Here is a 15,043-nt window from a genome sequence, read left to right as displayed (position 1 = left end):
AGCGTGATCTGAGATTTACGCTTGTCAAAGTGGTGAAAAAGGGCTATGGGAATGCAGTATGAGTGTGTGGTGGTGAAGTGTGGAACAAAGATAGGATAGCAAGGTATACATGAGATGGTAGAGAAACAAAAGAAAATCACAGCCTCTAGGAGAGGAGGTGTGTTGTAAAGATACTTTTTATTTATTGTAATTGTTATAGCAGTGTTCTTTGTACAAAGTTAACATGTTTTGTCTTGTATATAGTTTTCATCATGCCTAGAATTTAGTGACATCAGCTGTTATGGCTTGAGAGCTGAGGATTCTAAGATCAGTTGAGAAAAGCCATAGATGGGACTAGCCGCAGTCCTACCTTGATGCTGAGAAAAACCTGGAACCACATCAGTCACCCGTCATCATTTCAGCTAGCACCCCACATCACATTAGCAGGCTAGGGAACTGCACATTTGAATGTGCATTGGAGGACCTCCTGAGGGTGATCCTATGCCACCTCACACGCCCGCCAAATAAAATATTCACCAGCCACCACTGCGCAATACTATTAGTGTTTGGTAATGCCATCAACCAGTTTTCTTATGATGAATCAAGGCCAAAATGGTTTCGTATTGCATTTTTTTTGCAGTCTGTAAAAACATCCTTCTCTCCTGGAAGTCAGACTCCCCCTGGTTTAGTTACATAAAGAACATTGTTTTGTCACAGCTGAGCTTTCTTTTGTTTTTGTAAAAAGAAATTGCTATAAAAAAAGGACATTCGTCCAGCAAAACACAAAGAATATGGTCTTTGAGGACTTCTTTGTGTAACATTTTGATTTTCTACTGGCCTGGTTGAGTTAATTAATGTATGTTATTATGCAGCTGAGCTAAATAAGTACTTGCCCTTACCCTACAAGCTTAAGCAATTACGTGTTCATCCAGTAGAATGTTTAGATTGGAACACAATCAGAGAGTATGATGGTTCCTCCAATCAATATCAGAGAGGGTGTAATGTGTGAAGCATAGTTTTGTCTTTTTTGTGAACATGCTCTGCACTATTTTGCTTTGATCCTCAGAAAAAGGTGTATTTTATGTCTGCAAATATGCTTAATCGTCTATGTTGCTATTTCCTATGGACTTACTATGGATAGTCTACGGTGGATTACCCAATGGATTGATGATGCTCCTTTACTTTAATATTTGCATGGTCTGCAGGCACTTTCGTGCCTCTGTAGACAAAGTGGGACGAGAATGGTGTTGGGCCTAGCTGTTGATGTCTGAAGAAGTAGGAGTAACTGGCGTCTGTGTTGGCATGCTTTCTTGGTGTGTTTTGTTTTAAGCGCTGAGGCGGATTGTTTTTGGATGGGACACCTCTAGTGTCTGGATAGTAGAGTGTCTGCAGTGTAGTATGGTTTATGAGTTGCTTTTGAGAAAGATGTGTGGTTTGGGAGTGTTCAGTGGGTGGTTTTTCTATTCATTTGTGGTGTGTGTGGGGTCCCGGAACTGCAGGTAAGCAATTGATTATACTTTGTACCCTAATTTCGGATCATTATCAACTTTAACAGCAGAGCTGTGGATTTTCTTCTTGGATCAATTTTTAGAAAAATACTGTAATAAACATTATGAGAAATAACGCAATAAAACTGAACAACATTTTTTGTTAAACAAGGTTATATTTATGATCATAGAAAACAGCCTTGTAAAACAGGGAACCCTATTTCGTCCTTAATGCAGTATTCATCATAGGACACTCTTTTAGCACAAGTACTTGATGTCTCATATCTCAATATCTACATTTCCATCTTCAATTTCAACCCTGGTGCAGCTCTTTTGTGAAATGTGCCTCTCCACTCCAGCCCTTGCGTGTCTACAAAGTCCCCCTCACCTTCCAGTCTGCAAACAAAGAGACAGTCAGTAAATGCATGTTTAATGTTAGTTTATATTAACTGATAGTCATCTAAAGCACTTTACAGTTGCATTGTACTGTGTAAGTGTAACAATAGTTGTTGTAACGAGTTTTGTATATATTAAACTAATATTGCAGGAATCTGTGAAAAGGCAATTGATATTATGGAAGGCAAAAGGAATACAACAGGAGAAGTTACTTATCTGTAACAAAAGTCCTCCAGCAAAGTTATTCTCCCGGGATTGATATGATGGTGAATCTCTCTAGTTAGGACACAGACTGCCTTTTTATAAAAATTATGATTAAAGCAATCTTTCAAAAATCATATTACAGCATAACCAAATCACACAGGAAAGTCAAATGAACATTTGTCAGTCAACCTGCTGTTATTGTATTTCTCTTGATTAAATGTGTTCTTGGACATATGGGCAGGCCACAGTGACCTTTTTGAGGACAGTCGGATTCGGGTACAAGATGAAAATGCATGTTTAGAAACCTCTCACCTGCTCATTTGAGGATGGTGGGAGATTAAACATGCGCTCATCTGTCTACGCTGCGTGGCACTGCCCCAAGAGTTTTATTTACATCCAATGTGTAAAGAGGTTTGCTCTGCTAGAGGTGCCAGGTTTGCAAAACCATTAAGAAGTGAATAGCCTAGATAAGAGTAGAGAGAATCGTGAAATGCCCAGAGCGACTCCTTAGGTACTGCATGCTCACCGAATGAGTCAATAAGACCCTTCAATTAGTGATTTCACACATTGATATGCAGAAGATTTCTTCAAGGTGTCTTGAAAATAACTTTGTCTCTTTACTCAAGTAGAACTGGCCCAGAGGATGGACTTTTTCATAAAGGCATTGACCAGTCTTATCACTTCTGTTATCCTCACTATCGATTTTATGTTTATTCTGTATTCTATTTATACGTGACTTGGGTGATTCAATAATGTAAGTTATTTTCAATATATGTTGAAGAAATCTGGGCATCAATGTATGAAATCATTCATTGAAGGGGGAAAAGGGGCTAAGGACCTGTTTACAGACACACCTTTATTTTCATACACACATGGGTCCTCATTACAAGTTTCCTTGTATCCTGCCGGTATTACTGGGAAATTGCCCTACCGTTACCGGCACCGGATATCCCAATATTACCAGGATATTCCAGGTGCCGGCAATGGCGGTAAAACCTCATTCCATGTCTCCATGTTTTTGCTAGTGTGGGAAAAGGGCCAGTTCCGTAATTAACAGCAATTTTTTTTTTCATAACAACATTTTATTAGAATATACATATCAATAAGACATCAGCGACAGCATTGTGTCAGTATCAGCAACATTCAGCATCACAAGTTTTTAGGGAGGGTAAGGAATTAGTTAGCGTTAGGACGACCTCCATTGTTCGAAATGTTATTTGAGCTTGGTGGATGTGTCAGCTGCTATAGATGGGGTGGCAATGGGGAATATAGGCTGGTCAGTAGAGGGGGCTGCTTTGTAGCCATCTGGTGAGTGGTGGCCTTCTGGACAAAGCTGGAAATCTCGCTGCAAAGTCCATGAAAGGATCCCATATGTTCATGGTTTTGGTGAGAAAATGGTTTCGGATCGCGGTCACCTTTTCCGCCACTGCAATGTCCCAGCATTTGGACCACCATAATGCTATTGAGGGTCCTTCCTCATGTTTCCACAGGCGGGCCATGGCGATTATCGCTCCGAGGAGTAAGTGCGTACACAGGTGAGGTATGTTACCTGAGATTGGCAATGCCCCACCCCTGTTTCCCCTAGGAGAACAATCCCCGGATCCCAAGGTATAGTGAGTCCAGTGATGTCTTTGATGTGTTTAATCACCTCCCGCCAGTATGCCTCTGCCTTTGGTCAGGTCCATGCCATGTGAAATAGAGAACCGGGGGTGGCGCACCCCCGCCAACAGTGATCAGATAGAGTTGGGTTAGCTCTGTTGATTTGGACCGGGGTCATGTAATATCTATAGCAGAATTTATAACCCCCCCCTCCCTATTAGTAATACATTGTGAGCTTTTATGCAGCCTGGCCCATATTTTTGCCCAATCCTCCACTTCTATTTCCCGACCCAGGTCCCTTTCCCACTCGATCATGTATCTTTCTTTTTTCGTGGGGTCAATCCTGTCCAGGAGACGATATAGTGTAGATATTTTGCTTCTTTTTGTTGGGGTTGTTAGGGTGCTTTCTAGAGCCGTTAGTTCTCTTGCGCACTTCTCGCGTACCGCCCTGTGAGATAACCAGTGCCTTAACTGGGTATAATGAAATCTTTCTCTCTCCTCCACCCCAAACTTCTGTTTGCATCTCTCGAATGTAATGGGCGAGCCCTGCTCCAGGAAGTCACCCGTTTTAAGCAGTCCTCCCTCCCTCCAAGACTTGAAACTATTGGGGCTGCAGCCTGGTGAAAACTCTGGGTTGTTCCAGACAGGGGATAGGGGGGCCCAGGGAGCCCCTGATGCCCCATTTCCGAGCTGCTGCTTTCCAGACCTTTTCCTGGGTCCTTAGTGATTCTCACCCCTAGGTAATTACCGTATCTTTTCTCCATGGGATAGGCATTAACTGGCGAAGGGCTGCCCTTCCCAGGCTAGGGACACTGATCGCTAGGGCTGAGGACTTGTCTAGGGTAATTTTGAACCCTGATAGTGCTCCGAATTCGTCAATGTCCCCCCATAGGGAATTGAGGGATGCCGCCAAATTCAAAGCTGTTATTAAAACATCATCTGCATATAGCACGATTTTGTATTCCCGGCCCCCTATTTGGACCCCCCTTATCCTGGTATTCTGCCTGATCTTAGCTGCAAAGGGCTCCATAGATAGAGCAAAAATCAAAGGGGATAGTGGGCAGCCCTGTCTGGTGCCCCTAGATATCTGTATTGTTTCGGATCTCCTGCCATTAACCCATAATTGTGTTGAGGGAATTTGGTAGTTGGCCATAACCCATTTGGTAAAGTTTGGGCCGAATCCGAAATGTTCCTGCACAGCCCGCATGTACCCCTAGTCCATAAGGTCGAATGCTTTGTGTGCATCTAATGATATCACTGCCATTCTGTCCCCGGACCTGTGGGCATGTTCAATAATGTCTATTGTTCTTCGGATATTGTCATGAGTTCCTCTCCCGGGTATGAACCCTGCCTGGTCACTGTCAATTAGGCCCGGCAGAACCATCCCCAGCCTGCCCGCCAGCACTTTAAAAAAAATCTTACCGTCATTGTTCATGAGCGTGATCGGGCGATAAGAGGCCGCTAGTTCGGGAGCCTTCACTTTTACCAGCATTTTTCCCACAAAGGCAAAATTGTAATGACCTGCATGGTCACAATTTTAGCGATTGTCTTTTAAAAAAGAATGTGGAGTCACGCAAGAGACACTTCACACACACGAGTAGGCACTTTTACGTACCCTAATTGCAACTATTTCACAAAAGGTGACTTGATTAACCATCCACACACTGGGACAACAATCTAATTGTAGAACTATGCTACTAGTGAACCTGCTAACGCGATTAACATCATCAAGTGTGGCTGTAGTATATATTATTTGGGGCAGTGCAGTAGACCAGTTAAGAATCGGTGGAACGAGCACAGATTAACATTCGCACTAACACAAACTCTACGGTGGCCCGGTTCTTCCATGATTTTCCGCATCACATTGCACAAAATTAATTTCCAAATTGCGCAAGAAGTAACAACCAGAACACATGCCAACCAACCTATACAAGAGCCTTGACAGAAAAGTCTTCTGGATTGACAAATTGGATTACCTTACCCGTGGAGGAATTAAGAAAACTGCTTGTTACCTCTAATGCTTCCTAGCTATACATACTTTTCTATGATCATTCTTCATGTTTTATTGTCATTTTTATTTTTCACTTTTTTCTTTGGATTCTTATGCCCCTTTATGTATTTTGCAATATTACTGTTACTTATTTTCATAGTTAGAGGTTTGTTTTTCGTCCTTTAATTAAAGTGCATTCACATTGTATTTGATTATTCTACATCCTACATTTCCATAGACAGACCATGTCCATATTCCAACTAGAGTTTAGGTTGACTGATTAACACATGCATGTATTTATGGGGTTTTCTTTTGCCTTTACTGCCTCTCACTAACATTTACATTATTCTTTCTTTTATTTCTAGCTTTACGGTTGGCACCTTTGTTTTTTTTACAGCATATATTATATTGAGGTTCTACATTTTCTGTTCCATTTTTCTCTGTTAGATTTTCATTTTGAATTTTTGCCTTTTGGAATGTTCCTCCTTTTTCATTTATTGCTTTATTGCTCTCTTTTTTTTAATCTGTTTTTTAAAAACGTTTGTTTCTTTCTTTCTGCCCCCTTCTTTGTATTTTTTCTTTTTCATTACATTCCCCTAGTGCGTTTGAACTTTCATGCACAAACACACTTTTCCCCAGGCATTGTGTTTCTCATACGCTCGCTCCTGTGCGTGATGCAATGTCCTCACACTGTGCAATGACATCACCAGGTCCATCCACACGAATACGCAATATTCTTTAACTTGCTAGACTTACATCCAGTAGCATCATATGCTAGCGCTGCGTTTGGCGCCTTTTGGATGTCTGGCCAGTTAACTTTGGCCACTTTTGTCCCTTCCTGTTCATTTTTGATATTTGTGTTACTCTCACTTGGATATACGAGAGAGTTCTTGATGTGAGGTTTCCTTCACATTTTTTGCTTTTTCACAAGCCGTTTTTATATCCTGTCACATGCTTATGAACACACTGGCAGCTGTACTAGTGTCGAAGTATTCTTTCCATTGTATTGCTTTTTAACTCATAGCAGATGGAAAATAGGGTTGTTTTTGCCCGATTTATATTCTTATTATTTCTACACAGCACACTTGGTCCTATGGAAAAGTTGGTCCTCCCCAACTGACCCTCCACACTGATCTTGCTGGCTGCCTTTGTGACCATCAATCTAGATTCCAGCCACCAGGGGTACGGAAACTGCTCTCCTGAACACCTGTGAAACCATGCTAGCAAATTTCGACTCCAACTTTCCTGCTGTTCTTATTCTCCTCAATCTGTCCTCTGCCTTTGACACGGTCAATGATTCCATCCTCATAAAACGACTCAGTGACGTCCCTCAGCATCACTTTCGTGACACCCTCAGCATCACTGACGGGGCACTGGATTGGCTGACCTCTTTCCTCACTAACCGCCCCTCCCAGCTTCAATTGGGCCCTTTCTCCTCCACCACCTCTCTATCTGGGATGTCCCCCAGGGCTCTATCCTATCGCCTTGGCTCTTCAATATCCATCTCACCCCTCTTGCTCACCTGATCTCCTTCTCTCCTCATTTCCGGTGCTATGCCAATGACACAGCTTTCCTTTAAACTTCCCGCTACCTTCCCTTCTTCCGCCTCTCTCATCCAGACTGTCTGTCATTCAGGCATGGTGTGCAGTGAACGATCTCTGTCTCAATGCCATTAAGACCGAGATCCTCCTCATCGGGACACGTGCCCTCTTTTCCTACCCTCTGGCCACCCTCCTTGGACCCTCTACCACAACCATCCTATGAGGCCAAAAGCCTTGGGGTCATCTTCAACTCCACTCTCTCCTTCACCCCTCACATCATGGGCCTTACCAAAAAGTCCCACTTCTAGCCGGAGGCATTCTTCTTTTCTCACCTTCCCCCAGAAGCTCAATGTCTCCAGAGCTCTGGTCCTCTCCAGGCTGGACTACGGCAATAGCCTCTTTCTCAAACTCCCTCTCTCCTCCCTCCTCCCTTCACCCCCTCCAGCTAATCCCGAATAGGGCTGCAAGACTCATCCTCGACCTCAAGCACAGGGAGCGTATTGCTCCAGCCTTAAAATCTCTCCACTGGCTTCCGGTGGCTGAAAGGATCAAATTCAAGACCCTCTGCAACATCCACATCGCCTTCTGGGGCCTGGGACCACATTATCTCCAACATTCTGTCCCTAAATATTCCCATGCTCGAGCCCTACGCTCCTCTATTTCCAACTCTGTCAAACGCTAGGAGGGGTAGGTCTCTCTCCTCAGCCGTCTCCCTTTGGAACAGCCTCCCTGCCCCTCTCAGATTTGAGCCAGATCTCTTTAAACTCCGGAAATGGTTAAAAACTCTGCCCATCTCGATATCTTTCCCTCTTTTCCTTTCATGCTAATCTCTCCACTGCTGCTGTGACCGGTGGCCTGATCCTCATGAACCTCACAGGATCTCAGGCTCTTCCTCCCAGTCAATACCAGCACCCCTCCCCCCAGTGCACTCTCCTGCGGGCCCCTGCCCAGTGGCTCCACATACTACCCTTGAGAGTTGCCTGTATTAGCACTTAGCCTGAGGCTCTCCTACTGGCTCCTCTTAGCACTTCCCTCCTGGTCCTTCCTCCAGCACTTGTCCACTTCTTTGCTCTCCCTTCCATCTCCCTCCCCTGCACTGGCCTCAAGTCACTTGCATGGTCAAATACCACAAGACCTAATAGGACCACGACTGCATATATATATTACTGTTTTTGTTGTTTTTTTGCCCCTATTATTATTTCCCCATTCAGCCCAGTGGTGCTTTGAAACAATTCTGTTGTATAAAGCGCCTTACAAATGCTCAATAAAATAAATACAATGTTGGTCATACCGTATAATGATGAGGATTCAGACCCGCAGTGACAGATGATACAGATTTGACGCATTATTTTGGGTTTTGTTCTGTGTTAATTTGACATTTTCTCTGCAGTGCTCCATAACTTACTCTAATCACCACTTAATATTTTTTTTACTACTACAATTGGTGGTGCCCACCCTCACACTCCTGTTAAAATGGAAAGAACACAGACTTTTCCTTCAGCAGAAAAGAATGTTATCACAATTAAGACCATAAAAGGCTCAAGAGTCAATTGAGCCTGAATTCCAGGTACCCTTCTGGCCAAACTAATGGTTAGCTTTCACGTTTATGCCTTAAAGTCATGTGTGCTATGGCTCAAAGGGAGCACCCATGAACTTTGCAAGTACACTATTCCGGAATGTGAAAATCGTCACTCGGCTTGTCGACTGCAAGAATGATAATGTGAACTGTGGTGAACTCCCACGATTAGCGTTCCCAAATGGGGAGAGTCCCTAGGAGCCAGGGGAGGCCATTCAGTACATGAAGACAACCACAGCGGTGGGGTGGGGGGATCCCCGGCCATTTCCCCGCACTATCCCAGCCCTTATGTAAAAAGCCAAAGATCTCCCCTCTTATTCAGACAGAACATTAGATCTGAGCACTCACAAATCACGATTATGATTGCGGCCTGGAGGTCTGCAACAGCTGCACAGAAGAATGCATTGCGAGGGCTCGCATTATGTGGAACAGAGAACACGGAATATCATCGGTGGTTGAAACAACGACAAACGCCGGATGGGGAAAGCCATGCAGACCCAAGCAGCTACCATGACAGATCCAATGACTCCAAGGCGGGTCCCATGTAAAAATGCACCTATGTGAGAAAGTCTCGAGCAACATGTAGTCAGTCTATATAATCAATGGAAAGTGTGAAAATGTTGCCATTGAAAAGATCAAAGAGTGTCATTTTAAAGCACATACAAGGATAAGGCTGTATCCTTAATGCTGACCCAACCCCCCAAAAAACCCAGGAAATCACCAGCCCTCCAGAATCGCCCTATCCCTAAACCTTACCATAACTATAACAACAAACTTTATTTAGTCGAACCGTAACTCTTAAATGCTGAAGAGTTTGGGTTAAGGAAAACATAAGCATAGTGACTGCATGTGGCGCGATACAAAACACCAGATATGTAGACAGAAAATGAACAGTGACCCTTACTCCAACCCCATCACTAGCCCTCTACAACCTCAGGAGCGCTTTCCCCAATTTTAACACAAACCCTTGCCTTACCCAGACCTGAACTTGAATGGTTATCCTAGCCAAAACCTCCCAGCTCCTAGGTTTACCCTAACCCATACCGAACTTCCCCAACTCTAACCCTATCCCTTTACCCAACTCACACCAAAACGCTTACTGTAATGCTTACCCTAGCCTTACCCCAAACCTCTCATCACTTCAACACTTACACTAAAGCTTACTTAACACTAACATCTACCCAAAACACAGTATCATGAGCTCTCGCTGACCTAAAGCCTTACTCCAATACGAAGCTGCATCTTTACTCTAATCTTAACCCCCATAATGATCATAACCTCTATTCTAACCCTATCACCTCCCTCTCGTCTTAAACCTGGTAATCACACTAGCCCTCCACTACCTGCTTTAACCCTAGTGCTTACCCTTATGGCCCTGCATTTTTGGCTTCTTTTCAGATGTACTTTGTCACTATTTTTTGCTTGATAATTTTTCCACTAGCAAAGTTTTTTTTACCATAATAGTTTCAAAGACTGCATTTTAGTCGACTACATTTTCACTGATTGCTGCCAAGATGGCACCTTTGACATTTTATGATCTTGGCCCGCAGGCAGAATATCCCCAATAAGAACATTAATTACACTGGAATCGAGGAAGGGACTAACACAGCTGACCAATCTGCACACCCAAGCAATGAGTCCTCACAAGTGCCCCAACCGGACCCATTAGCCTATTCACTAACCTCATGGGCCAGAGTGTAAAAGGAGGACATGTCTAGGGGTAGCTGAGGGACGTTAGGGACGGAGCAGAGAGACAGTGATCAGGAGAAGAGAGCAGGTAGAGGAAGGCGTTTCAGGAGGGCTAGATCAGGCAGGAGCCGGGAAAGAGGCAGCAAACCGCAGGAATACTGAGTGGATGAGAACTGAAGGTTCAAGGAAGGAGGAGAAAGCAGGGAGGGGAAGTTGTAGAAGAAGGGGAATTACAGGAGGAACAAGGGAAGGAAACAGGACTGGAGTAGACAGCAGGAGGAGTGAAGGAAAGCAAATAGTAGCAGCAGGGGAGTTAATGGATGCGTTGAAGCTAGTGCCTACAATGTACCCAGGAGAGGACAAGCCAAAAGGGCCAACTGCTAGAGGGGGTCCTAGGAGGTGAAAGGTAGAGCCAGGTGGGTCCTAGAGTGGAAAGGGGCCTAAATAGAAAGGCAGAGACATTAAGAGCCTGGTGGTACAAGAGATGGAGACAGACAGGTCCCTTGGCTATAACGTGGTGAGAATCAGAGGGAAGCAAACTAAAGATAGGCTAGCCAGGAACACATGGAACCAGTGCTGGTGGAATTGGCAAGGAGAGAGAGAGGGATAGGGATACCACAATGCCTTTGATGTGGAGCTACACTGACAACAGCTTCAAATTACACCTGGGATTGACTGGGAAGAAATCAAGAGTCTTTGTTTAAGGACATCCTACCTGCAAATACTTGTTGAACTAAAACACAGGGGAGCTCCTATTGCTCAATAACGTAATTTGATGGTGGGACCTAGTACGTTTGAACTGAGGCCTAGCCAGGTCCCTGCTGCCAAATGTTTGTCATTTGCATGGCAGAGTGCAAATGTGCAGGGCAAAAGACGGTGTACAGCACCTTTCGCCTTCCGCTGTGCAAGGTATGTAACATGTTAGCCTGCGTTTAATTGTAATTGTACACGCTGCCTGCCATGCAAGCCTGGCAGGCAGCGTGTACAATAGATCCCTATAGGCAGGCGAACCCCACAGGGATCTCCATCACTTGCACCCACATGAAAATCTAGGCTGGTACAAATGCTGGAGCATTTGTATGGCGGAAAGGAAGGAAGGTTGCGGAAACGCAAGTTGCGTTCCGACCCCTGCTCTCCACCATACAAAGGATTGAAAATATAACGTGGCGTGAATGGAAGGTATTAAAGTCTTACTCAAAGCTTTTAAACCTTCAATTTATGTTATGCCACAATAGTATGAGCGCCAGGGAGATAATCTAGTAGAGCGACTGACTGAGCCATGTGAACATTTCCATGCACTTACCAGTACAATTAACCTTACTGTTTTTTTTGGGGTTTTTTTTATTTGTTTTTATTTGCTTTTATGTCAAACAAGTTACAACAGTTACAACAGTACCACCAAAAATTAACAATCATTAAAAAAGCATGAAGAACAGAAAATGAAAAGGTTGTCGTCACCAGGCTAAGATAATCGCAATCCAAATCTACATTTTGACGAGGTTTTCATGAACTTTCCGTTCGCATGTAACTTTTCATTTAAAATGTCATTAATTGTCAACAATATTCCCTGTTTTTCCCCTCCCTCCCCTCACTCCCCCTACCCTATAAGACTATCAACAGAGGAATGTGCTTTCTAATGTGTGGTGAGTTGCATAACAGATGTGGTAAGTGTTGGGGACCACCTTGTTTGGGGAGTCGGCATAGATTCTCGTTGTCTCATATTGTGCATTCTGTTTACGGTGTTGTCTCCCAATGTGAGGCCATGAGGCTGGTGGATTTATGGGCGTCAATGTGTTCCTTCCGGCATGTATTTGTTATGGAACTCCATCCATAGGATATCACATTGTGCGGATTTCCCATGTATGGACGACGTGATCTTTTCCATGTTGCACATATTAGAGGCTACATTGACCCATTCTTTTTCGGTTGGAACTGTGGGACATTTCCATTTCGTGGCCAGGAGCGCTCTCGTGGCTAATAACAGCGGCGCAGCTATATCTAGGACCCTCCTCCATTCATCTTCAATTTTTTCAAAGCCAAAAAGTACTAGGAGGGGGTCCGCTATCCTCTGGATCCCATCCAGGTCCCTGATCCAACCCAGGACTTCGTTCCAATACACTTGGATTCAGGGGCAGCTCCACCACATGTGCCAATAGTCCGCTTTGGATCCACAACCCCTCCAACATAATGGGCTAGATGATTGGTACATTTTGGAGAGCCTATGCGGATCGTATTGCCATCTGTTAAGTAATTTAATTGCGTGTAGCTTAAATTGGCATGAGATCGAAGCTTTGGGTGCAGCCCGTCATATTTTGTCCTACATTTCTAGGTCGATACTGTCCCCAATATCCCTCTCCCATTTCAGTCTAAGAGGTTCTGTTCATCCATCCCCCGCCTCTATGAGCGTTCTATATAAAATCGAGATCAGCCCCTTCGTTTCGGTTCTAGAGTCCAATATCGACTCGAATGGGGTGAGTCCCTTTCAAACTTGTCCTTCCATTCAGGTTTTGTCAGGATCCCCATAATCTGCAGGAAGTGGAATACAGACAGTTTGCCAATTCCGAGCGCTTCTTCCAGGACTGGGAGTGTGATAAATGAATCCTTTTTTAGAAGTTGCCCCACCCTCACCAGGCACGCCTCATACCAGGATTGAAATCTCTCTACGTTAGGAATATGGTCATTGATGCCAGGGGACCACAGGTGACTTAGTGTTGATGGCCACGTAGTGATATTTTTCATGTCTCTGCCCTCCCGCCATATATCCCATATGGTTTCAAACATTGGGTGTGCTTTAGTTTTCTTTAGTACTCTCCTTCTGGGGGACCATAGCCACTCAGAGACTGTTGCCGGTGACAGGTAATGATTGTCCATGGCAATCCATTGGGGTGTTTTCTGATCACGGAGATGGGGAATGAGGACTCTTAGCTGGGTCGCTTCATAGTATTTTTGAATATCTGGGAGGCCCACCCCACCCTTGTCTTTAGGGAGCGTCAGGTTGGTATACGCGATTCTTGGTTTTTTCCCCCGCCACAAGAACTTTATGATCGCTTTCTTGATTTCAGTGAAGAATTGGCGCGGCATTTGGATGGGGAGCATTTGAAAGGGGTACAAAAATCCCAGGAGACAAGTCATTTTAATTGCATTTAGGCGTCCCAGCCAGGATATGGTTAGCTTATCCCACCTGGCGAGGTCCACGTGAAATTTTTGGAGGAGGGCCGGGAAGTTGGCCCCATATAGATCTCGAAGAGATCTCGTGACATGTATCACTAAGTATTTTAACATTTCATGTTCTATCGTGAGGCCCAGGGAAGAATATCTTTCATTGTTCAGTTCCACTGATCCCTGTAAGGGGAAGAGTATCGACTTAGATCTATTAATTTTAAAGCCTGATATTCGGCCGTATGCGTCTATTAGGCTCAGTGCCCTGGGGATGGAAGTGTTGGGGTTTGTCACATGGAGGAGTAAGTCATCGGCGTACAGTGCCACCTTATATTCCACCTGTCCCAATCTCATTCCCTCAATTTGGGTGTCTTTCCTAATTTTCTGAGCCAGAGGTTCTACCGAGAGGGCAAAGAGTATGGCCGAAAGGGGACATCCCTGTCGTGTACCACGTTTTAACTCGAACCATCTCGAGTACTCTCCGTTGACTGACACTGTTGCTTTAGGCGCTGTGTACACCGCTTTTATCCCTTTTCTAAATCTTGGTCCTATACCCACGGCACGGAGGGTTGCAGCAAGAAATTCCCATTCAACTCTATTGAATGGTTTCTCAGCGTCAATGGAAAGCAACGTGGGTTGGTCATTCATAGTTTGGGAAGCTGCGACCAAATGGAGAGTTTTCCTCATGGTGTCTGCCCCTTGTCACCCAATTATGAATCCGACCTGGTCAGGGTGAATGAGGTGGGGCATGTGAATCTCGAGCCTAGCAGCCAGTACCCTTGTGTAAATCTTAGCGTCAAGATTCAGCAGGGATGTAGGGCGTTATGACCCGCAATATTTGGGATCCCTACCCTCCTTGGGGATGACCGATATGAGTGCCTGGACGAAAAAGAGTCGGGGCGGTTCCTGAATCCAGGACTTCATTAAATAATTCAGTCAGAAATGGGGCTATGAGGGCGCTGAAGGTCTTACAGAAGCCGGCTGTATATCCATCCTCCCCCAGGGATTTGCCCAACGTCAGCCGTTTGATTGCGTTATGTACCTCCTCTTCCGTTATGGGGGACTCTAGGTGGGCGGAGTCTTCCTCAGCTATTCTGGGAAGATCAGTGCCAGCAAGATGGTTATTTATCTCTTGCAAGTTTCAATCAGTTTCAGAAGAGTATAGGGATTCATAAAAGTTTGCGAACAGGTCAGGGATGGATGGTTTGCCTTGCCCAGGAGTGCCATGTGATATTTCTTCTACCCTTCGTTCTGCCCGTTGCGTCTTAAGTCTAGCAGCCAGCAGAGCATCAGCCTTATCCCCCTTTTCGTAGAACTTCTGTCTTAATAAATGTAATTTGCGTGTTATCTGGCCCTGTTCCAAGTGGCGAAGTTCCTCCCGCTTCTTTCTAGCTTCCTGGATCTTATCAAGGTCTGTGCTGTC

The 15,043-nt window shown here is 44.6% G+C and overlaps 1 protein-coding gene across 2 annotated transcripts in view; it reads right to left on the bottom strand.

The window, feature by feature from the left end:
• Positions 1-1,487: 1,487 nt before the first annotated feature.
• Positions 1,488-15,043, bottom strand: part of MORN2 (MORN repeat containing 2) — a 110,868-nt gene continuing 97,312 nt past the window's right edge. Inside the window, exon 5 of one of the 2 annotated variants that reach the window (XM_069607796.1) lies at positions 1,488-1,862. In XM_069607796.1, coding sequence (XP_069463897.1) covers positions 1,760-1,862 — 103 coding nt within the window. In that variant the 3' untranslated portion in view covers positions 1,488-1,759. The remainder of the gene's footprint in view (positions 1,863-15,043) is intronic. The other variant, XM_069607795.1, reaches the window with a different exon arrangement.

The sequence above is a fragment of the Ambystoma mexicanum genome, chromosome 4q, assembly GCF_040938575.1.
Source record: "Ambystoma mexicanum isolate Mex_15411 chromosome 4q, UKY_AmexF1_1, whole genome shotgun sequence".
Lineage (NCBI taxonomy): Eukaryota > Metazoa > Chordata > Amphibia > Caudata > Ambystomatidae > Ambystoma > Ambystoma mexicanum.
The sequence above is the reverse complement of the archived record's forward strand: the minus strand, read 5'-3'. Positions and strand labels throughout refer to the sequence as shown.